At 59.6% G+C, this 17792-nt stretch overlaps 7 protein-coding genes across 7 annotated transcripts; 4 read left to right on the top strand and 3 right to left on the bottom strand.

The window, feature by feature from the left end:
* B0H18DRAFT_1081214 (ubiquitin-conjugating enzyme/RWD-like protein) lies at positions 1-1479 on the top strand (the record flags this gene model as incomplete). Its single annotated transcript, XM_048031357.1, has 7 exons — positions 1-5; positions 628-669; positions 732-848; positions 873-986; positions 1042-1094; positions 1174-1302; positions 1361-1479. 7 exons carry the CDS (start codon positions 1-3, stop codon positions 1477-1479), a joined length of 579 nt encoding a protein of 192 aa, XP_047901440.1.
* Positions 1480-1639: 160 nt separating this feature from the next.
* B0H18DRAFT_21127 (Fms-interacting protein-domain-containing protein) lies at positions 1640-2669 on the bottom strand. The gene is made up of 4 exons (XM_048037138.1): positions 2343-2669; positions 2143-2286; positions 1975-2089; positions 1640-1916 (listed from the first exon to the last, which is right to left on the bottom strand). Exons 1-4 carry the CDS (start codon positions 2639-2641, stop codon positions 1836-1838), a joined length of 639 nt encoding a protein of 212 aa, XP_047901439.1. The 5' UTR covers positions 2642-2669; the 3' UTR covers positions 1640-1835.
* A 29-nt stretch (positions 2670-2698) lies between these two features.
* Positions 2699-5405, top strand: B0H18DRAFT_968023 (glucose-6-P dehydrogenase). The gene is made up of 8 exons (XM_048043464.1): positions 2699-2928; positions 2988-3022; positions 3444-4113; positions 4176-4252; positions 4303-4504; positions 4564-4868; positions 4930-5072; positions 5160-5405. The coding sequence occupies exons 1-8, from the start codon at positions 2841-2843 to the stop codon at positions 5191-5193; spliced, it is 1554 nt and encodes a 517-aa protein (XP_047901438.1). The 5' UTR covers positions 2699-2840; the 3' UTR covers positions 5194-5405.
* Positions 5406-8329: 2924 nt separating this feature from the next.
* Positions 8330-8804, bottom strand: B0H18DRAFT_968002 (uncharacterized protein). The gene has a single exon (XM_048043463.1). The coding sequence runs from the start codon at positions 8586-8588 to the stop codon at positions 8382-8384; it is 207 nt and encodes a 68-aa protein (XP_047901437.1). The 5' UTR covers positions 8589-8804; the 3' UTR covers positions 8330-8381.
* A 10-nt stretch (positions 8805-8814) lies between these two features.
* On the top strand, positions 8815-12199 carry B0H18DRAFT_967996 (PUA-like domain-containing protein). The gene is made up of 9 exons (XM_048043462.1): positions 8815-9066; positions 9302-9817; positions 9867-9911; positions 9986-10148; positions 10242-10365; positions 10427-10571; positions 10635-11166; positions 11406-11512; positions 11674-12199. The coding sequence occupies exons 1-9, from the start codon at positions 8825-8827 to the stop codon at positions 11702-11704; spliced, it is 1905 nt and encodes a 634-aa protein (XP_047901436.1). The 5' UTR covers positions 8815-8824; the 3' UTR covers positions 11705-12199.
* A 228-nt stretch (positions 12200-12427) lies between these two features.
* B0H18DRAFT_967991 (P-loop containing nucleoside triphosphate hydrolase protein) lies at positions 12428-16066 on the bottom strand. The gene is made up of 11 exons (XM_048043461.1): positions 15886-16066; positions 15462-15835; positions 15284-15412; positions 13721-15254; positions 13610-13699; positions 13200-13588; positions 13000-13178; positions 12930-12975; positions 12878-12890; positions 12772-12841; positions 12428-12735 (listed from the first exon to the last, which is right to left on the bottom strand). The coding sequence occupies exons 1-11, from the start codon at positions 16052-16054 to the stop codon at positions 12678-12680; spliced, it is 3051 nt and encodes a 1016-aa protein (XP_047901435.1). The 5' UTR covers positions 16055-16066; the 3' UTR covers positions 12428-12677.
* Positions 16067-16117: 51 nt separating this feature from the next.
* B0H18DRAFT_1134442 (Dihydroorotase) lies at positions 16118-17676 on the top strand (the record flags this gene model as incomplete). Its single annotated transcript, XM_048035579.1, has 5 exons — positions 16118-16240; positions 16290-16449; positions 16503-16657; positions 16738-16921; positions 16972-17676. The coding sequence occupies 5 exons, from the start codon at positions 16118-16120 to the stop codon at positions 17316-17318; spliced, it is 969 nt and encodes a 322-aa protein (XP_047901434.1). The 3' UTR covers positions 17319-17676.
* Between the last annotated feature and the right edge of the window lie 116 nt (positions 17677-17792).

The raw sequence follows: 17792 nt of genomic DNA, 5'->3' as shown, positions 1-17792 counted from the left end.
ATGGCGCGGATCCCATGGCTTATAGCATATTGGCTTCGAAATGGATCACACGCAGGGATCGCCCCAGGCGCATAAAAGGAACCCAGTGAAAGTAACAAACGCAGTTACACCGACTCGCTGAGAAGCCCTAGAAGATCCTCGCCCAGCGTGAAATGGCATGCGACGTCACCAGCGTAGCAGATCGATGGCAACCCCAGCGGTTGCGGTCGAGACCACAGATGGAGGGAGGGAGCAACCATGCAAGCGGTCGAGGCGCTTGACTGCAGCAGGGGAGTGAAACAGGGTTGCACAGAACGAGATCTCCAGATGCGGGACCACAGAGACCGTCCGGGGACGACCGGAGACCAGGGCGGGCCGGAGCGCGCGCGCAGCGACACACCGAAAGCGATCGACCGCCGCCTCCTGCTCATCCTTATCCCTCCCCCGAGTAACCGTGCTCGCTGACTCTCCTCTCGCGTCCTTCTCAGATCCTCCTGCATACCGGTTTCGCTCGCTTTCCGCCTCTACACGTTGCTTTCCGGTTATCATTCCCCCTTCTGTTATCTGAGGTCTTAGCCTGCTATGATGAGTACCCGCGTAGACCTGTGCTGTGAGCGCGTACTAATCTGGATCGTCATTTCTCCACAGTGCCCCAAGCAAGCGTCGCATCGAGACCGATGTCATGAGACTGTACGTACAAGCTCGTCGTTTGAGTGCAGGATAATGGATGCTGAGGCGGTCGCCACCCGCAGGCTGATGTCCGACTATGAGGTGAACCTCGTGAATGACTCCATGCAGGAGTTCTACGTCCGTTTCTACGGCCCCGCAGAGAGTGAGCGCTGTCCTTGCTTTCCATGCTCTGACAGTTAGTCATCGCGTTTCGATTGTGATAGCCCCGTTCGCGGGGGTGTCTGGAAGATCCATGTCGAGCTGCCCGACCAGTATCCTTTCAAGTCGCCCAGTATTGGGTTCATGAACAAGATCTTCCATCCTAATATTGATGAACTGTACGTGCACACTGTTTCTCACAAAGCGTTGGGTTCGCTGAATAGCTTGGCCCAGGAGTGGTTCCGTGTGTCTGGACGTGATCAACCAGACGTGGTCTCCTATGTTCGGTGAGCGCCCCATCGTGACCTCATTGCATGCATGCCCGTCTGGGAAGCATGCTGACATCTCGATTCTATCGTCTGACAGATATGATCAACATCTTCGAGGTGTTTCTTCCCCAGCTCCTCCGATACCCGAACCCGAACGACCCTTTGAACGGCGAGGCCGCCGCACTGCTCATGCGCCATCCGAAGGAGTACGACGCGAAGGTGAAAGGTGTGTCAGGGCGTCTCAGATGCTTAACGATGTTGATTCATACCCATCATGCTATCAGAGTATGTGTCCCGTTTCGCCACCAAGGAGGCAGCAGATGCCGCCGCGGGCAAGGACGAAGACGAAGACGAGGACGAGGAGATGAGCGACATCGGCAGCATCAGCGACGATGACGCATGAGCCGTTCCGTTGTCCATTCATCCTCACACCTCATCCGTCTCCCTGGCCTTGGATTGTTCTGCATTGTATATTGCATTCACGCTCCGTCTCACTCCTGCTTGTACTCCTACGACCACTATATCCTCTGCTCTCCTCTATCACATAGCCTGTATGCATGTAAACCTCCTGTACGTACTCCTCATTCGCCGGACCTGCCCCATAATACGTTGTGATATCCTGGACTTAACGCTGAACATCTAGCCTGGAGATGTGTGCTCTTCTGTGGCGACAGTGGCTAGGCTTGAGATACGCTGGCAGGAGTGGGAGGTTTGTGGTGCACTCATGGTCATATCGCCTTTCTCGGTGGGCACGTTCGTTCATGACACCACCATAGGAGATTCGGCTGTCCCAAGAGGCTCAGCTAGCTCGCCAACTTTCTTCTGCACTTCGGTTGCAGTCTGGATACCCAGAGTTAGAATTTGTATTGGAGCTGAAGCAAGCCATAAGGCCACGGACCTTGATAAGAGAGTCGATCTGCGCCTTCACGCTGTCCATTGTGGCGAGCTTGGCCTTGCTCTGCTTGAGCAGCTCCTCCTTCTGCTTTGCAAGCTCTTTGTACTTCTGGTCTAGTCTGGAAGATGTGACATTTAGACTGGGTACGGATGAAGCAGGCGACAGCCACACCTCTGGCGTTCAGCAAGTTCGAAGCTTAGCCGGTTGAGCATCAGCTGGTGGTCGTCCGACAACACGATCTGCGACTTCGCCTCTCCGGGAGCGAGTTCGACAAACTCTTCGAGGGAATGCACAGGTACGTCCTGGTAAACCGAGCTGCCGCGCGCACCGGGGTTAGATCGCACGAGAGGCGAGCACATATTAAGACTCACGCAAACTGTCGGCACTTCTCAATCTCTCGCTCTAGGTGACGCTTTTCGTACAGGAGATTCTGCAGACTGAGATAGGTGTGGTCCATCTGCTGGCGGGCGTCGGCGGTAGCCTGCTTTTGGACACGGGTCGCGCCATTTGCAGCGCGGTTAAGGGCCTTGAGGCGGGCGAAGAGGGCGCCAGCGCGGATGTGGACGGCGGCGGGGTCGCGAGCGAGCTGTGCGGGGTCGACGAGGGCGCTGAGGGAGTCGACGACGGGGTCGGGGACGGGCGGACGGTGCTGGTTGTCGCTGGCGGCCATGGCGGGGAGTGAGGGGGAGAGGCAGGGGGGCCGGGCCGGGCACGGGATCTGTTCTCGCGCGGAGAGAGCACCGTCACGATTACGCAGAGGCCGATAGAGGCTGCTCGTTCAGCAGGCGCCAGTCTCCGAACGACTCTCACCGCCCGCTCTTTCTCTTTCTCCTCACCACCATCCTCATCCCCACCGCACCCAACCCAACATGACCACCCGCCCGCGCGCAATGTCGGGGACCATCCCCTCCATGGAGGGCTCCCACGAGGAACTCAAGGATAACACCACTATCATCGGTGCGATGCTGCCTGATCGCGCGCGTCTGGCTTCGACTGACCGCAATATTCTTCCGCAGTCTTGGGTGCATCTGGAGATCTTGCAAAGAAGAAAGTGAGTGATCGTCCTCGCTCGCCTTGGCCTGCCTTCGTGTTCGTGCGCTCTGGGATGGCGATCGACCTGCGTAGCAGCCCAGCGAGACGTCGGCCCGCCCGACGCGTCTTACGTCGGCCGTGTACGTCAGCTGAGCGCGAGATCATCTCAGCCCGCTGTTTAGAGGGCCATAAGAGCCCCCGTATGTCGACCTCGATGTGCCGTGGTTTCCTAGCTCCTCAGGTGTGGATGGTCATCATGATACACCAAGACACGGCGGGAATACTTTGACATCTCAAAGGCGCCCGAGGTTTCGCCAGCCCTCGCCGATGAGATATTCTCTCTCCTTATCCATCTGCATTCTCTCATCTACCGTCATACGGACTTCCGGTGGGGCCCACCGTGTCAATGATCTCATGCTAATTCGGTATGCATCGTCCAGACATATCCTGCCTTGTTCGGGCTTTACAAGAATAACTTCCTGCCCCGGGGCGTCCACATCGTCGGCTATGCGCGGACGAAGATGGACGATGCTGAGTACCACAAGCGTATCACTTCGTACATCAAGGTCTCCGAAGGCGACGCGGAAGCGGCTGCGAAGCTCGAAGAGTTCAAGCAGCTGTCCTCGTACATTTCCGGAGGCTATGAGGATTCGTCGGCATTCTCGAACCTCAACAAAACTATTGAGAAGATCGAGTCGGGCTACCAGGGCAAGGAGCGCCATCGGTTGTTTTACCTCGCCCTCCCGCCCAGTGTCTTCATTCCGGTCGCACAGCACCTCAAGGAACAGTGCTACGTGACGCCCGATGTGGGCAAGTGCCGTATCATCGTCGAGAAGCCGTTCGGAAAGGACCTCGAATCTTCCCGAGTGCTCCTGGGCTCCCTCAAGCAGCACTGGACTGAGGACGAGACGTTCCGGATCGACCATTACCTCGGCAAGGAGATGGTCAAGAACTTGCTGGTGCTCCGTTTCGCGAACATCGCGTTCAGTTCGTTCTGGGACAAGAACTCGATCAGCAACGTCCAGATCACCTTCAAGGAGCCCTTCGGTACTGAAGGCCGTGGCGGTTACTTCGACGAGTTCGGTATCATTCGTGACATTCTCCAGAACCGTATGTGTCATATATCCAATGACTGTCTACGGGCGCTGCTTTCTAATTGCTTTTCGCAATAGATCTGCTGCAGGTGTTGAGCGTCCTCACGATGGAGCGCCCTGTGTCTTTCGCCGCCGAGGACATCCGTGATGAGAAGGTGCGGAGCATGTCTTGCTCTTCTCTCACGCTGCTCACTCGCCGGCACAGGTCAAGGTCCTTCGCTGCATCCCACCTATCGAGCGCAGCGACACGCTGCTTGGCCAATACGTTGCGGCCAACGGAAAGCCAGGCTACCTCGATGATGACACGGTCCCGCACAACTCGGTCTGCCCGACGTACGCCGCGACGACCCTTTGGATCCACAACCCCCGCTGGGAGGGCGTTCCGTTCATCTTGAAGGCCGGAAAGGGTGAGTGGATTACTTCGGGGCTCTGGACCAGGGTACCAGACATTTACTCGCACCCGCAGCCCTCAACGAGGCGAAGGTCGAGGTTCGGATACAGTTCAGGGATGTCACGCAGGGCATCTTCAAGGACATTTCGCGCAATGAGCTTGTCCTTCGCATCCAGCCTTCCGAGGCGGTGTACCTCAAGCTCAACACGAAGACGCCCGGCCTGCACACGCGTGCGATCCCGACGGAGATGGACCTCACGTACAAGCGGCGCTTCCTCGAAGCGAAGATCCCAGAGGCTTACGAGTCGCTCATCCTCGATGCGCTCAAGGGCGACCACTCGAACTTCGTTCGTGATGACGAGTTGGACGTTGCTTGGAAGGTCAGTCAGACACATTAATGACGTTGTAACCTCTGAAGCTCACTCACGGGCCTTGTACCAGATCTTCACACCCATCCTGCACTGGATTGACGGGCGGAGCGGCGCCCCGCCCAAGCCTGTCGGCTATCCCTACGGCTCGCGGGGCCCGAAGGAACTCGACCCGTTCATCGGCAAGTACGGCTACAAGCGCACCGTCTCGGAATAGTGAGTCTCGCCTCCCTTCTCTGCACGTCCAGTGCGCGGCCTAACCTCCCGGTCACCCTTCTTGTTACTTCTCTTAATCGTCCACAGCGAGTGGCCGATCACGAACCTCGCGTCATTATAAACTCAGGCGACGCGTGTGTTGCGTCGTCGTGTGAGGGCGATGTGTAGAGCGAACGGTGAACGGCAAACTGTCAAGACGAAGTCAAGGATTTGTATTACATGTGCAAATGTGCCCTGTTGTGTGTGACGCGTGGTGTAGGATGGAAAGCGAACTGTGATGCAAATTTTCTAGAGTGTTGTTGCGTGCTGTGTAATGAACATGAATGCCTCGGAGGTGTGTGAGAATCTTGAACAAAGCGTGGAGCGAGGGCTAGCTTAAAACACACGCCCATAACAAAGTGAACAACGAGCATCTCCGGCGCCGCCGTCGCTGTGCAGTCCCCAATTGAGCGCTTGAGCAGTGGGAATCTACATCGAGATTCGGAATCTACCATCCATCTAGCGCTTATTGGCATCGGGTTATTCAACCTTCCTTCAACAACACTCAGCTACTGCAACCCAGCAAACGTTGATGGAAGGGCCCACAACATGGCTCAATACCTAGCAGATTGAATGAAGGTTATCGTTGTCTCTTTAATGTGTCCGGGCAGCTCCCTGTGGGGTTAGATAGCCCTTATGACCATACCTTTACCATCGGACATGGTGTAGTGGCTAACATTATCGCCTCTCACCGGGGGTTCGATTCCCCGTATCCGAATGATTTTGTCATTTCTTCCCTTTTCCTCAGTCGGTAGTACAGAACGCACGTTCGAAGAAGAGACGTCCTCACTGTCACCATGACGCCGGAACAACGGACATCATGAGTGTTTATCAATCGTCGAAAACAATCCCCATATCGTCCATGTAGATATGCCTTCAAGTTGTACAGTGCACAACATCCTATGCCTCGACTGAATGACAAGGCTAGCTACTTCGAATTCGGATTCCCTCCCAGCGAACCTCTTACTTCATACTCTGGAGCTCGAATGAGCGGCTCGGAAAAGATGGTTATAGTCGTAAAAACACCGCCGCGTTATGTCCGTCTACACCCGGACTACATAATAGTCTACATTACAGAGGCTCGTTCCCTGTGAACAGAGTAGACATTGTCAAAGGCTGAGTACGGCTGCCCCTCGGATTCCGGCCGTCTCCGGCCGCCGTCGAAGGGGATTGGTATGTAGTCTATGGCCGATGGAATAAGTGGGCCACGCCAATCCTCCCTGGATACCATGGCAACGACGTGTGTCTCCGCATTTGATTCCCGCGAGTTCGGAGCGAGATGTCGAACGTCGAATGGTTTCTGCGCGGAGTGTCGACGTTGTTCGGCTCCGGCCTGTCGTCGTAAATCCACTCTCCGGTCTTGCTATTTGAAATTTGACAGGACCTGACGCGGGCGACTCGTGTGCCGTCCTGCCCGACATATCCAAGGGCGGCGGGGTCATTGTGTTTACAATGGGGCAGTGTTATTGGCCTGCGGGCCCTGAAGGCCTGATGTGCACGCGTGTTCGCCGTGCTCCGCCCTGTCCTTGGGGCAAGATTTCAAGCTTCAAGCTCAAGACGGGCTGTGGGGAGCGACGTAGTAGCCAGGGACATTACGGCTTACCATTCTCTGCGTTGACTGTCTTGACGCGCTCCAACGAATGATTTTCTGACAGAGGCTGATGTTGTGGAGGCAATAATAACGATTTGGAAGAAGAAGTGCTCACCTCATCAAACCCTGGGTGATGCCACCCTCGGGTGGCAAGAGCGCGGCACTGCCAGCTTAGTGCGTACGTTAAGCAGGTGCGCACCGGGAGATTGCGGGGACGTACGTAACTTGGTGTGCGAGCTGCCGCACGTGCGGTCCGTGAGTGGGCAAGACGGCTGCAGGAAAGAGGTGCCGTCCCTGGGAGGAGGAGCGCACGAGCTGCGCAGCGCGTTGGGCCAGTAAGCATCAAATCAAAATCCTGACGAGAGCGACTGGGCAGGGAGGCCTGTGCGGTGACGCAGGGAGGCACAGTCGCTGTACCCCACTATCAGTACTGCACGAATGCCGCTGCCTGAGCGGTGCGTACCGCGCTGATGTGCGACCCGGACTCACCGGCAGGTGTCTTCCTCCAGTTACGCGTTTGCTGCTGTACCGCTGTAATACACGAAGCCGGAAGGACGATGCTCGCTGGAGGGCAAATGATGGGTCTGATAGCGCCGCAGCCCTCCGAGGTGCGCAAATCAGCGGGCCCGGACTGTCGCACGTCGTGGGAGGACGGCGAGGACGCCGCCCAACGGGGGGTGAGTCTACGGTGCAATTATTCTGGCCTGTCAAGCATAAGAAGGGAATCTGGGCCTTGACGTGAGATGGAGAAGACTAGGGATGACGAGAGCGATTCATACGTACTGCCGTTTGACACGAAGATGCGCTGGGGGCTGCAGAACACGACGAAGACGGGGAGTGCATAGTTTGCGATGCGGCGGCACTCTTCCTAGTGTAGCATTGGTGTCACAGACGAGGGCCCATGGGCCCACACGGGCACCGCTCGCAACCCACCTATAGAAGTTCAGTACGCTCCTGCGTGCTGCTAACAGGCAGATGCTGTATAGCTAGCGGAAAAGCGTAGACCCGATCGCCACGGTGTCAAGTTGAAAGCCGCCGCGACAGCCGTGGGCAGCGCTGCGGACGCCGTGGTCAGTAGAGCACCGCCCCTTGGCTAGCGGTATCGACGCGACAGCCCGCCGTCGACTGATAGCGGGCTGCGTCTTCCCTGCGGTTCTAGCGGTAGGTACGTTAATTTCGCATCCGCACCTGCATGCCAGATGTTCTGTACGTATGTCATCTGCAGCCGTGCGTGTTATTGCGCGGGAGGTGCCGCCGCATTTGCAATGCGAACGCGCAAGGGCGCCGAACGGTATCGAGAGGTACCACCGTTTCACTGAGCAACTAACTTACTGGGATCAGGATCGACATGCGGCTTAATACCCCAGCTACACTGACGTGTGTGCGTGGGATGATCGCGCGCCCCACGGGAGAAGACCAGGCTCCAGCGCCCCCGCAGGGTAGTCCAGTTGGGGGTGGGCAGGCAACGAGGTGCGATCAGGGATAGCTGCGGAGATGGTGGGCGCTCGACGAAGAGCTTGCGGAAAGCCCGTGGCCCGCGCCCCGCTGCAGAGCGACAGGATGGCGCAAGGGATCGAGCGCGCTGCCACAGATCTAGCGCGCGCTGTGAGCGATGTGGATCCAATGCCGCTATGGTCTGCGGCTCTACCAGTGCAGCCATAGGTCTGGGCCGGTCAGTGTCAGTGGGATTCGCCAAGAGGTGGCGGCAGGGGGAGAGGGCGATTAGAGCCCGGTGGCGTTTGGGTTGTAGATGGGGCAGAGCGGATCTCGTATGCAGAATGACACAGGCCTTGCCAGAGGGGTGCTCCTCGGGAGCTGAGTGGGCACGGGGCAGTGAGGTGGCCGACAGCCGTGGGTGGACGAGACGCGACAACGGAAGCAGACATCCAAAGGGGGACGCTGCCCGCACAGCGGCACGGAAGGGGCAATTCCCGCCCCGAAGCAGGTGCGTGCCGAGATCGGTCGCGCGATGGGCCGGTGATCGGAGGCGCCTATCGGAGAGAACGTAATTTGGCGATCCGCAGGGTTCGTCGCATCCTCCTCGACTCCGATCCAGTCGTCAGCATGCCTCCGTGGTCCCTCCGCCTTCCCCTCTTACCAGCAGCCGCACTGCCCCCGCTGCATGCCCCTCTCCGCCCGACCCCCTCCAGGCCACACTCCAGCCCTGCGCGACGGCGAGGACACCCACCGCGACACGCCAGGGCAAGACGCGCGGTGCGAGGGTGCAGCGCGCGCGTCCCCGTCCGCCTCCTTGTCGGACAAGGGAAAGCATCGCCAGCGCGAGCCAGATGCGGTCAGAGACCTGCCTGCACACGCCAGCCCGGCTCGATATCCCTCGCAGCCTGCCCGCCATCGATCGCCCTCGTCCCCCGCGCGATGCACTCTCCCCCTCCCGCTCCTCCCTCGCCCGCCATCCACGGCCCACCATCGTCCGCGGCGTCCCCGACATCCCCGACATCCCCGTCCCCATCCTCCGCCTCATCTGCCCCGCATGCGTTCTCGGCTCGCCGCCTTCTCCACAACGGCCTACGCCCCGCTCTCGCCCTCCTGCTCTCCCTCCAACCACCACCGCCTCGTCCTCTCGTCTCCCATCGAGCAGTGCATCTCCCCTGCCTCCGCCATCCTCTGCCTCGCCCAGCCCCAGCACAGCGGATCCAATGACCCTGACGCCCGCGCGTCTCCGTCCCCTCCTATGCTGCCCGCTCTGCCCGCTCCCCGCACTCCTCCATTCACCAGTCACCCTCCGATGCGGGCACACTCTCTGCGCCACACACGCCCGCGCAGATGCCCGTGGACGGTGTCCCCTTCCAACCTGCACAACCGCCCCGCCCGCCCCCGCGCTCGCGCCCCACCCGCAATCCCACGTCGGCTACTTCACCGTCCCGGGCGTCCAGTCTGCCGAGGACAGGGTGCGCGAGGGTAGGGCGGATGTCACCGTGAGCAAGATCATCGAGCTCGTGGACCGTGCGCAAAGATGGTTTGACGACGCTGAGCTCGGCGACCGCGTCGAGAGCGCCCCTGCATACCCGCCCGACGAGCACACCGACGAGGAGACGGAGGACGACGACGACGACGCGGCCCCGCGCGTGGACCCCGAGCACGACATCAGCGACATGTACCTTGACCCCGACCCCGTGCAATTGAACCCGCTGCGGGCCCTCCAGAGCATCACTATCTGTTAGTGCCGACACATCTCCGTCCGGCCGTGCGTCTTCGCCTGCTCGTGTTCCCCGGACGGCCCGACGTGCGCGCTCGCCATCACCCGACGTGCCCCACGCCCGAGGAAACGCCGCCGCCGCCTGGCCCCTCCGCCCGCCCGCCGCCCGGTGCCCGACGCGGCCGAGCGCGACCCCGCGGCGCGGTTTGAGAAGGAGCTGATGGGCGAGCTGACGTGCGACATTTGTAGCCAGTTGTTTGTGCAGCCTGTCACGGCGCCCTGTCAGCATGTGAGTCTGCCTTGTGTGTGATTCGCCGTCTGCTTCTGGCGCGTCGAACGCAGCTGCGGTCTCCCGCGGAAGAGTGCTGACGCGATTTCGCAGACGTTCTGCGCGGGATGTCTGCACCGCTCGCTTGACTACAACATGGCGTGCCCTATATGCCGCGACGCGCTCGAATACGCGTACTTCCAGGACCAGCCTTGCAATAAGCTCGTGTTGGCCATCAGTGAGTCTTGCCTGACGCCAGACACCTGCGTCCGTGAGCGTGAGCTGACCGGGCGTCGCAGTCTTACACGCCTTCCCGGAGGCGTACGCTGAGCGCCGCGCCGCGCTCGAGGCGGAGGAGCGCGACGCCCGCCTGGACACGCCGATCATGATCGCCCAGCTGAGCTACCCGGGCATGCCCACCATGCTCCACTTCTTCGAGCCGCGGTGAGCCCCGTCCGCTTCCCTCTCACTCGCAGGCGTCCTGACGCGCCATCGCGTGCATGCTAGGTATCGACTGATGCTCCGGCGCTGCCTCGCGACGCCCAACCCGCGTTTCGGGATGATCCCGCCCCCGCGCACCGCACCCTCCTCGTCCTCCCCCCGCGCACCAGCCGCACGCGTCCACGAACCACCCGCCAAACGCCCAACCCGCACCGCAACGCACGGCGGCGCAGACGAACACGGGAACGAGTACGGGACGATGCTGGAGATCCGCAACGTGCAGATGCTGCCCGACGGGCGTGCGGTGGTCGAGACGTCGGGCGCGTGGCGGTTTAGGATTCTGGAGAGGGGGACGCTGGATGGCTATCTCGTCGCGAGGGTGGAGAAGGTGGATGACTGGGAGGAAGAGGAGGAGGAGGAGGCAGTTTCCGGGGGGCGGGCGGTAGGGCAAACGCGGACGATAGCGCAGCTGATGGAGGTGTGCCACGCGTTCCTGCGCGAGCTGAGGGAGGGCACGCCGTGGGTCGTGCAGCGGCTGAACACGCACTACGTCGAGATGCCTAGGGACCCGGCGAGCTTCAGCTTCTGGATGGGTGCGGTGAGTGTCTCCAGTTCCATCCCCCGCTCCTCTCCGGGGCTGCCGCTTTTGTGGTGTTTGGGCGTTTGCGCTGACGGGCTTTCTTGGCTTTCTTGGTTGTGTGTCGTCCGTCCGCGGTTCAATTTCGATCGCGGTGCGCTTGGGTTCCGTCCGGCGGAAATCGTGCTCCGTTCTCCGTGGCGCGGCTGGTGCGACTGTGCGCGGTTGGGCGGTGTGTGTGCGGCGCCGGCGGTTTGCAGCTCCTCCCGATCGACGAACACGAGAAGGCGAAGCTCCTCCCGATCCGCTCGGCCCGCCTGCGCCTGCGCCTCGTCGTGCACTGGATCGAGAAGCTGCAGAGTCATTGGTGCGTCCTGCGTTCCAGCCCTCCCCCACCCACCCTCCATCTCCATCCTATCTCCCCCCCCTTCCCTCTCCTCCCCCGCCCCGTGCCCGCTCCCGCTCACGCCCGCCCGCTTTTCCTCCTTCTGAAGGGCGCGTTCTTACGCCGCCGCGTCCCGCCTGCAGGTGGTTCTCTGGTGGCTGCGTCGTCTGCTGATGCGCGCGGTGCTCGGCGCGCTCGTCCCCGCGGGCGCGACGGCCTTCGTCGGCGCGCTGCTCGTCGTGTTCGTCGCGCAGAGCGTGGCGGTGTTGGTCCGCGGGGCCGGTCCGCGCGGGGAGGGTTTGGACGGTGCGTGAGGGGACGGGGCATGAGGGGGTCGAGGTTCGGGAGTGGGCGCACACGCGTTGGGCCTTTACATACACGCATTTCTTTTTGCTTATACACGCATGCTCCGTGGCCGGCACGTCTATCATCGAGTGTATTTGGGGGTCGGATCTAGTAGCATTTGTAGGGGTGTGTGGGGACTTGGCGCAGACTAATATGGTCGTTGTAATCTACTTGTGTGTGCTGCGTTGGCGAGAACGCGGTGTTGCTAGATATCGGCGTTGTCTACTGTACTAATGGGAGGTGTTTTACTAGCCTATGATGAGATGGTAGTACGCAGCAGGGCTTGACGCATGAACGGCGTAAGTAGTAGGCTCGAAATCCGTCACTGAAGGCGGTACTTAGTCCCGGACCCGGCGGAGGGGTGTGGCCATACCGGATATCCAGATATCCAACGGTGAGTTCTAGCACTTAGCTGCTGTACAACGCTATAGACGGTGATACGGTCCAGGGACGTTAATGAGAGGTGGCAGTATTGTAGCCATGGGCAGCTGGCATGACCACGATATTCGCCCACCTTGATATAATGTTTACAATGCCCGGTGATCCTCTCAATAGCGTTTGAGCAGTCCATTTCTGAGATATCTGCGGAACAGTACACAAGTTTCGCATGAAGGAGAGACAGGGTATAGGAACAGGAACAAGGGGCGTGCTAAGACAACAACGTGCGGAATGCATAGCAATATATATAAGACACGTACTACGAAATCGAAAGTAAACCAACGATGGTCATAATAGAGGTGGTACAGGCAGGTCGTCATGGTCATGGTTGTACTCTATGGTCATACAAGATAGCTGCAGTCCTTCACTTCCAGGTCGGTCTCCCTACGCCCTTGCCAATGCCGCTGAAGCTCATCTCGGCGCTGGTGTTCGCGTCAGGCAGCTTCAAGCGGGCAGACGCCGTCAACTTATTCGACGACGCGCTCAGCAGCGATATCCTCTTCACCCGCTTCGCCGGCGACCGCTCCCCTCCGTTGACAGCGACCCTCCGCGCGCCCGACATACTCTTGTTGAGGAACTGCGACGTGTTGCCAGAATCGTTCGCATCGCGGTCTACAGGCGACAGCTGTGGGATCATGCTCGACCGCCTCCGCGTCCGGTCGCTGCGCATGGGCCCGATGGCCGACCGCCTGCGCGCGCCCTTGCTCATACCGACGACCTTCGGTGTCATCGGCGCCCGCTTCGCAGGGCTTCCGTGCTGCCTCTCGCGTCCCTTGGGGATGTGAAGCGCGTCCATGGTGCTGGAGCTGCTGCTAGAGCCGTCCGGGGAGGGGATACGGTTCATGTTGCGGTCACCCAAGGGCCGCTTCGTAGGCGTGCCCTGCACCGTCGCGATGTCCTCGTCGTTCTCTGCCAGGCTCTCGAGGTTCGAGCTCCGGGATTTCGACTTGAGGAAGGAGGGATCGAGCCGGCTCGCCCTCGGCCGCTTGCGAACGGCGCCTGCGGCTGCGGCGGAGACAGATACGTCGTGTGAGGCATTCTGCGAGAAGCTGACGTTGAAGCTGTCTTCTGTCTTCTCGTCCTCCCACTCGCTCTCAGACCCAGCTGCTGAGGTAGGTCGCTTGTAAGCAAAGCTCGGTTCCAACGCAGGAGCAGAAGACGTCTCTGCCAGGTCGGGTGTCGACACGGTGATGACTGGCGCCACTGCACCGAGCCCGCCGTCGTCGATGTTGCCCTGGCCTGCCTCGTCTCGCCACTGCACCCCCTTCTTCTTGCCTTTGTCCTTGTCAGAGACACGCCTATATGGCGCGGAAGACGGAGCAAGGCTGGAGCGCAGCGACTTGCGAGGACTCTTGTGAGACTTGCGCAGAGGAGAGCTCGGTGCGGCTGAGCCGTAAGACGAGGAACGTCTCGAAAGCCGTGGCTTTCCTGGCTGTGACACGGTGGGCCCTGATGCCGACCTGCCCATGCCGAGAGCGGAAGGATAACCCTTGAAGGTGTTGAGTGAGGACGGGGCAGCGCCAGCAGCGTAGGAAGCAATCGAGTGTCCGAGGAGTGCCTTGAATGCTTCGTCATTGCTTTCAGCGACATTGCCGAGAGACGAAGACAGGGCTTTGACGGTGGCCTCCATGCCATCTCTGCCCTCCCCTGCTGCAGTCGCCAGAATGCGGCTCGCGTCGCCCAACATCACTGTACAGCGGCTCACTAGGCCGACGAGGTTGACCAAAGCCTCCGCTTGGCTAGTGACTGCCTCCTTCAGGACCTCTTTTCCAGCCTCCGCCTTCGCACGCTCCATCTCGGCCTTGCGCCAGCGCGCGTCGAGCTTCACGTTATCGACAGCGTACTCATCGAGTTTGTCCGAACGACGCTCGCTGACGGCACGTAGCGTCGCATCAAACATGGCGTCAGAGTTGCTGGAGCGCTGCACTCGGGCATTCAACACGGACTGCGCCTTGACGACATCCTCTTCCGGTCCCGCAAGTGCTTTGAGCAACTGCCGCTCCGTCTCCAGGTCGGCAGGGAACGTGGATGAAGACGATGCCTCTGTATCGAGCTGCGCGAGGCGCGTACGGATGACTTTGAGCTTCGCTTCTGCGACAGCAATCTTGCCTGCACAGCTGGCACCGTCCACGATGGAAGGCTGCATCTGCTCTGCTTTCTGCTGCATGTCGTTCTTCGAACGTGCAACCTCGGCTGCTGCCTCCTGACGGCGACGTTTCTCCCTCTCTGCCTCGGTGTCACGCTTGCCCGCGACCTTCTGCTTGAGCTCCGCGACCTCCAAGTTGAGGCGGTTGATCGCCTCAACATACTGTCCGACGTGGCGGTCGACGTTTACGACGTTGCGCGTGATGACCTTCGTCTTGATCCGCGTCGCGCGCTCCGCGTAAACGAGCGTGTTCTGCGTGTCATCGAAGTGCAGCGATGTGGGCGCAATGCAGACGATCATGACAGTCTTACAGTTGCCTCCGAGAGAGAATTTGAGCAGGCGCGTAAGCTTGCTGTTCCGATATGGCACATGGCGAATCGCGCCTCCACTCTCGCACAGAGCGTTTATGCAGTTTCCGAGGGCGAGCAGCGACTTGTTAATGTTAGCGCCCTCGACCATCCGCTGGCCCATGTTCGTTGTTGCCGCAGCACGCTCGCTACCCGCGAGGTCAATGATCGACAGCGTGCCCATCGTCCGCTGCTCCGTGATGTTCGCCGTTCGTGGCGCCTGCGCAACATGCACTTGGAGCACCGCGTGCGAGCGCGACGATGTCTCGTTCGCATGCGTAGGGGACTGTGTCCGCCGCGAGTTCCCAAGCAAGACGATAGACTTGACCTCGTCCGCACTTGTCGGTCGGAGCTCCTGCAGCCCTATCACTTTCACTGTCTTGTCCTCTCGGATCTGCAGGCCTCCACGCGGCGTCGGCGTACCAGGTTCTGCAAGAAGATCGCGAATCTCTCGTTGTAGATCTCCAGGAATGTGACTGAAACGTCAATGATGTACTCTTCCCGTCGATCCTCGATTCTCTGGAACAGGTCGGCCATCGTCAGATAGATAATACCCGGGTCGGTATCAGTACCGCTGATAGTATGTGTTTTGCCACAGCCGGTAGCCTACAGATGGTGCGTTAGCGACGAAATGTGGGTACGTTGCAAGACATACGCCGTAGGCAAAGATAGTTGCGTTGTATCCTTCTAGTAGGTTGGTGAGCAACGGCTTTGCGGTGCCGCAGTAGACGCCTTCCTGCCGCGCCTGGTGGTCGAACACTTTGTCGAATATGAAGCGGCGATCCTTGTATCGTTTCGTCCCCGGAGGAAGGAAGCCCCGCTCGACGAAGGCCCTAGATGGGTCCTTCTCATCGGGGTCGAACGTGAGCACGCGATCGTCAATGACTTGGATGACATCGCGAAGAGGCGCGTTGTTCGTCGCAGCCTTTGCTGGGGACATGGAGAGCGCTCCATCCGTACGTATAAAGTTGTCATATGTTGTTTGTGGAAGTCGTGTAGCCTCCCATGATGTTGGCGGGCGGACGCGGACTGCATCCCGGTGAACGCTTCGGCCACTGCAAGACAAAGAGTACACATACCAGCAACGGTGATGGACCCTGCGGCAACCATGTCGAAGATACCACCTCTGTGGTTTGCAGTCGTAAGCGTCAGGGCCGTGAAAGAAGGGGGCGCCCAGATGGAAGGGAGAGCTAAGATGAAGTTGAACCGCCGCTGCCAGCAACCGAACCGTGGGCACGCGTCGAGCATGTGACCGCGCACACCCGGCGCCGTCGCGCAGGCGTCTGTTTGTGTCCAAGTCCTCCAGCCACCATGTCCGACTCGCTCGCCATCGCCGCGCCCGCCGACTTCCATGTCCACCTGCGCCAGGGCGAGTTTGCTGCCTTCCTTGCCCCCCATGTCCGCAAAGGAGGCTTCAGGCTCGCTTATGTCATGGTACTGGCTGCCTCTCTTCCACAACATCGGTATCTGACCATCGCTCCAGCCTAACCTCAGACCACCCATCTCCAACACCGAGGAGGCTCTCCTCTACAGGGCGCAGCTGCAGGCCGCAGACCCTACTATTGACTACTTGATGACTCTGTACCTATCTCCGGAGCTCACGCCCGACGAGATACGGAAAGCAAAACGCGCAGGCGTAGTTGGTCCGTAGTTCCGCGTTTCGCCCTCGCGCTCACAGGTCGAAACGTGTGCTCAGGTGTCAAGTCCTACCCTCGTGGCGTGACAACCAATTCCGATGGTGGTATTGAGTCATATGAGGCCTACTACCCCGTGTTTGAGGCAATGGAGCAGGAGGACATGGTCCTCAACCTCCATGGCGAGGTCCCGTCGGACGCGTCCACCAACATCTGCGTCCTGAATGCCGAGCCTGCCTTCTTGCCTCACCTTCGGAAGTTGCACGCACGTTTCCCCGCCTGCGCATCGTTCTCGAGCACGCGACAACACGCGCTGCTGTCGAGTGTGTCAAGGGCCTGGGCGACACTGTTGCTTGCACCGTCACCGCACACCACCTCGCGCTGACTGTCGATGATTGGGCCGGTCAGTCGTGGCACTTCTGCAAGCCCGTTGCGAAATACCCCGACGATAGGCAGGCGCTCCAGGACGTTATCAAAGAAGGTGCGTCGTTTGAAATGAATCCTACCTACTCACAGTACATCTCGTTCCAGGGCATCCCCGTTTCTTCCTAGGTTCAGATTCGGCACCACATCCCCCGCACACAAAATCCACGGCCTCACCTCTGCACGCGTGTGCAGCGGGCGTATACACCTCAGCTATCCTTCTCCCCCTTGTTGCCCATCTTCTCGACTCGTTTGGCGCGCTCGGCCGCCTCGAGGGATTTGTGAGCACCTATGGGCGGGCTTTCTACCGCGTGCCCGTCTCCCAGAGTGAGGGCAAGGTGGTCATTAGGCGCGTGTTCGGTAGGTTGGTTGAAGAGCAGCTAGTACAAGGCGAGCAGAGCGTCGTGCCCTTCTGGGCAGGGAAACCGATCGGATGGGAAATTGTCGAGTCGTGAGGCGTACAGAATTAACGGAAGATCACAGCATTCGTTTATCAATACGACGCCATGTGTATGAGGGGCCAATTACATCGTCAAGTGTGCCTAATTCGCGGCCGTCCCCTCCGTCGGATGAGGGTGTACATACGTCACATCTCATGCTAGGTGCGAGACGATGGTTTCTGTGCGACTAGCTGGCGCTGTTCAGATTGACTGGTAACGATTTCAGACGTCCAGGAGTAGTAAAGTGTCTTGGGTGCGTCATACTTTGGTTCCTTGGTACGGTCTTTTGAACAGGAATCTTGACCTCAAATCATCAATCACTCTGAATCCGGATTAGTCTCGCCGCAAGACCCTCCACGTGAGGGTTTCGTGTCAAGCCTAGAATCCCAATGACAGATGCCCTGTCGGAATGAACGGAAATCTCAATGGTAAGTGTCACAACTCGCAATGATGGGCATCATCATCATCTGCGGTGGCACCGCCGCGTAC

This window comes from Fomitopsis serialis, assembly GCF_022376445.1.
Source record: "Fomitopsis serialis strain Sig1Antser10 chromosome Unknown B0H18scaffold_1, whole genome shotgun sequence".
Lineage (NCBI taxonomy): Eukaryota > Fungi > Basidiomycota > Agaricomycetes > Polyporales > Fomitopsidaceae > Fomitopsis > Fomitopsis serialis.
Note: the sequence above shows the minus strand (reverse complement) of the source record. Positions and strands in the feature narration are given on the sequence as shown.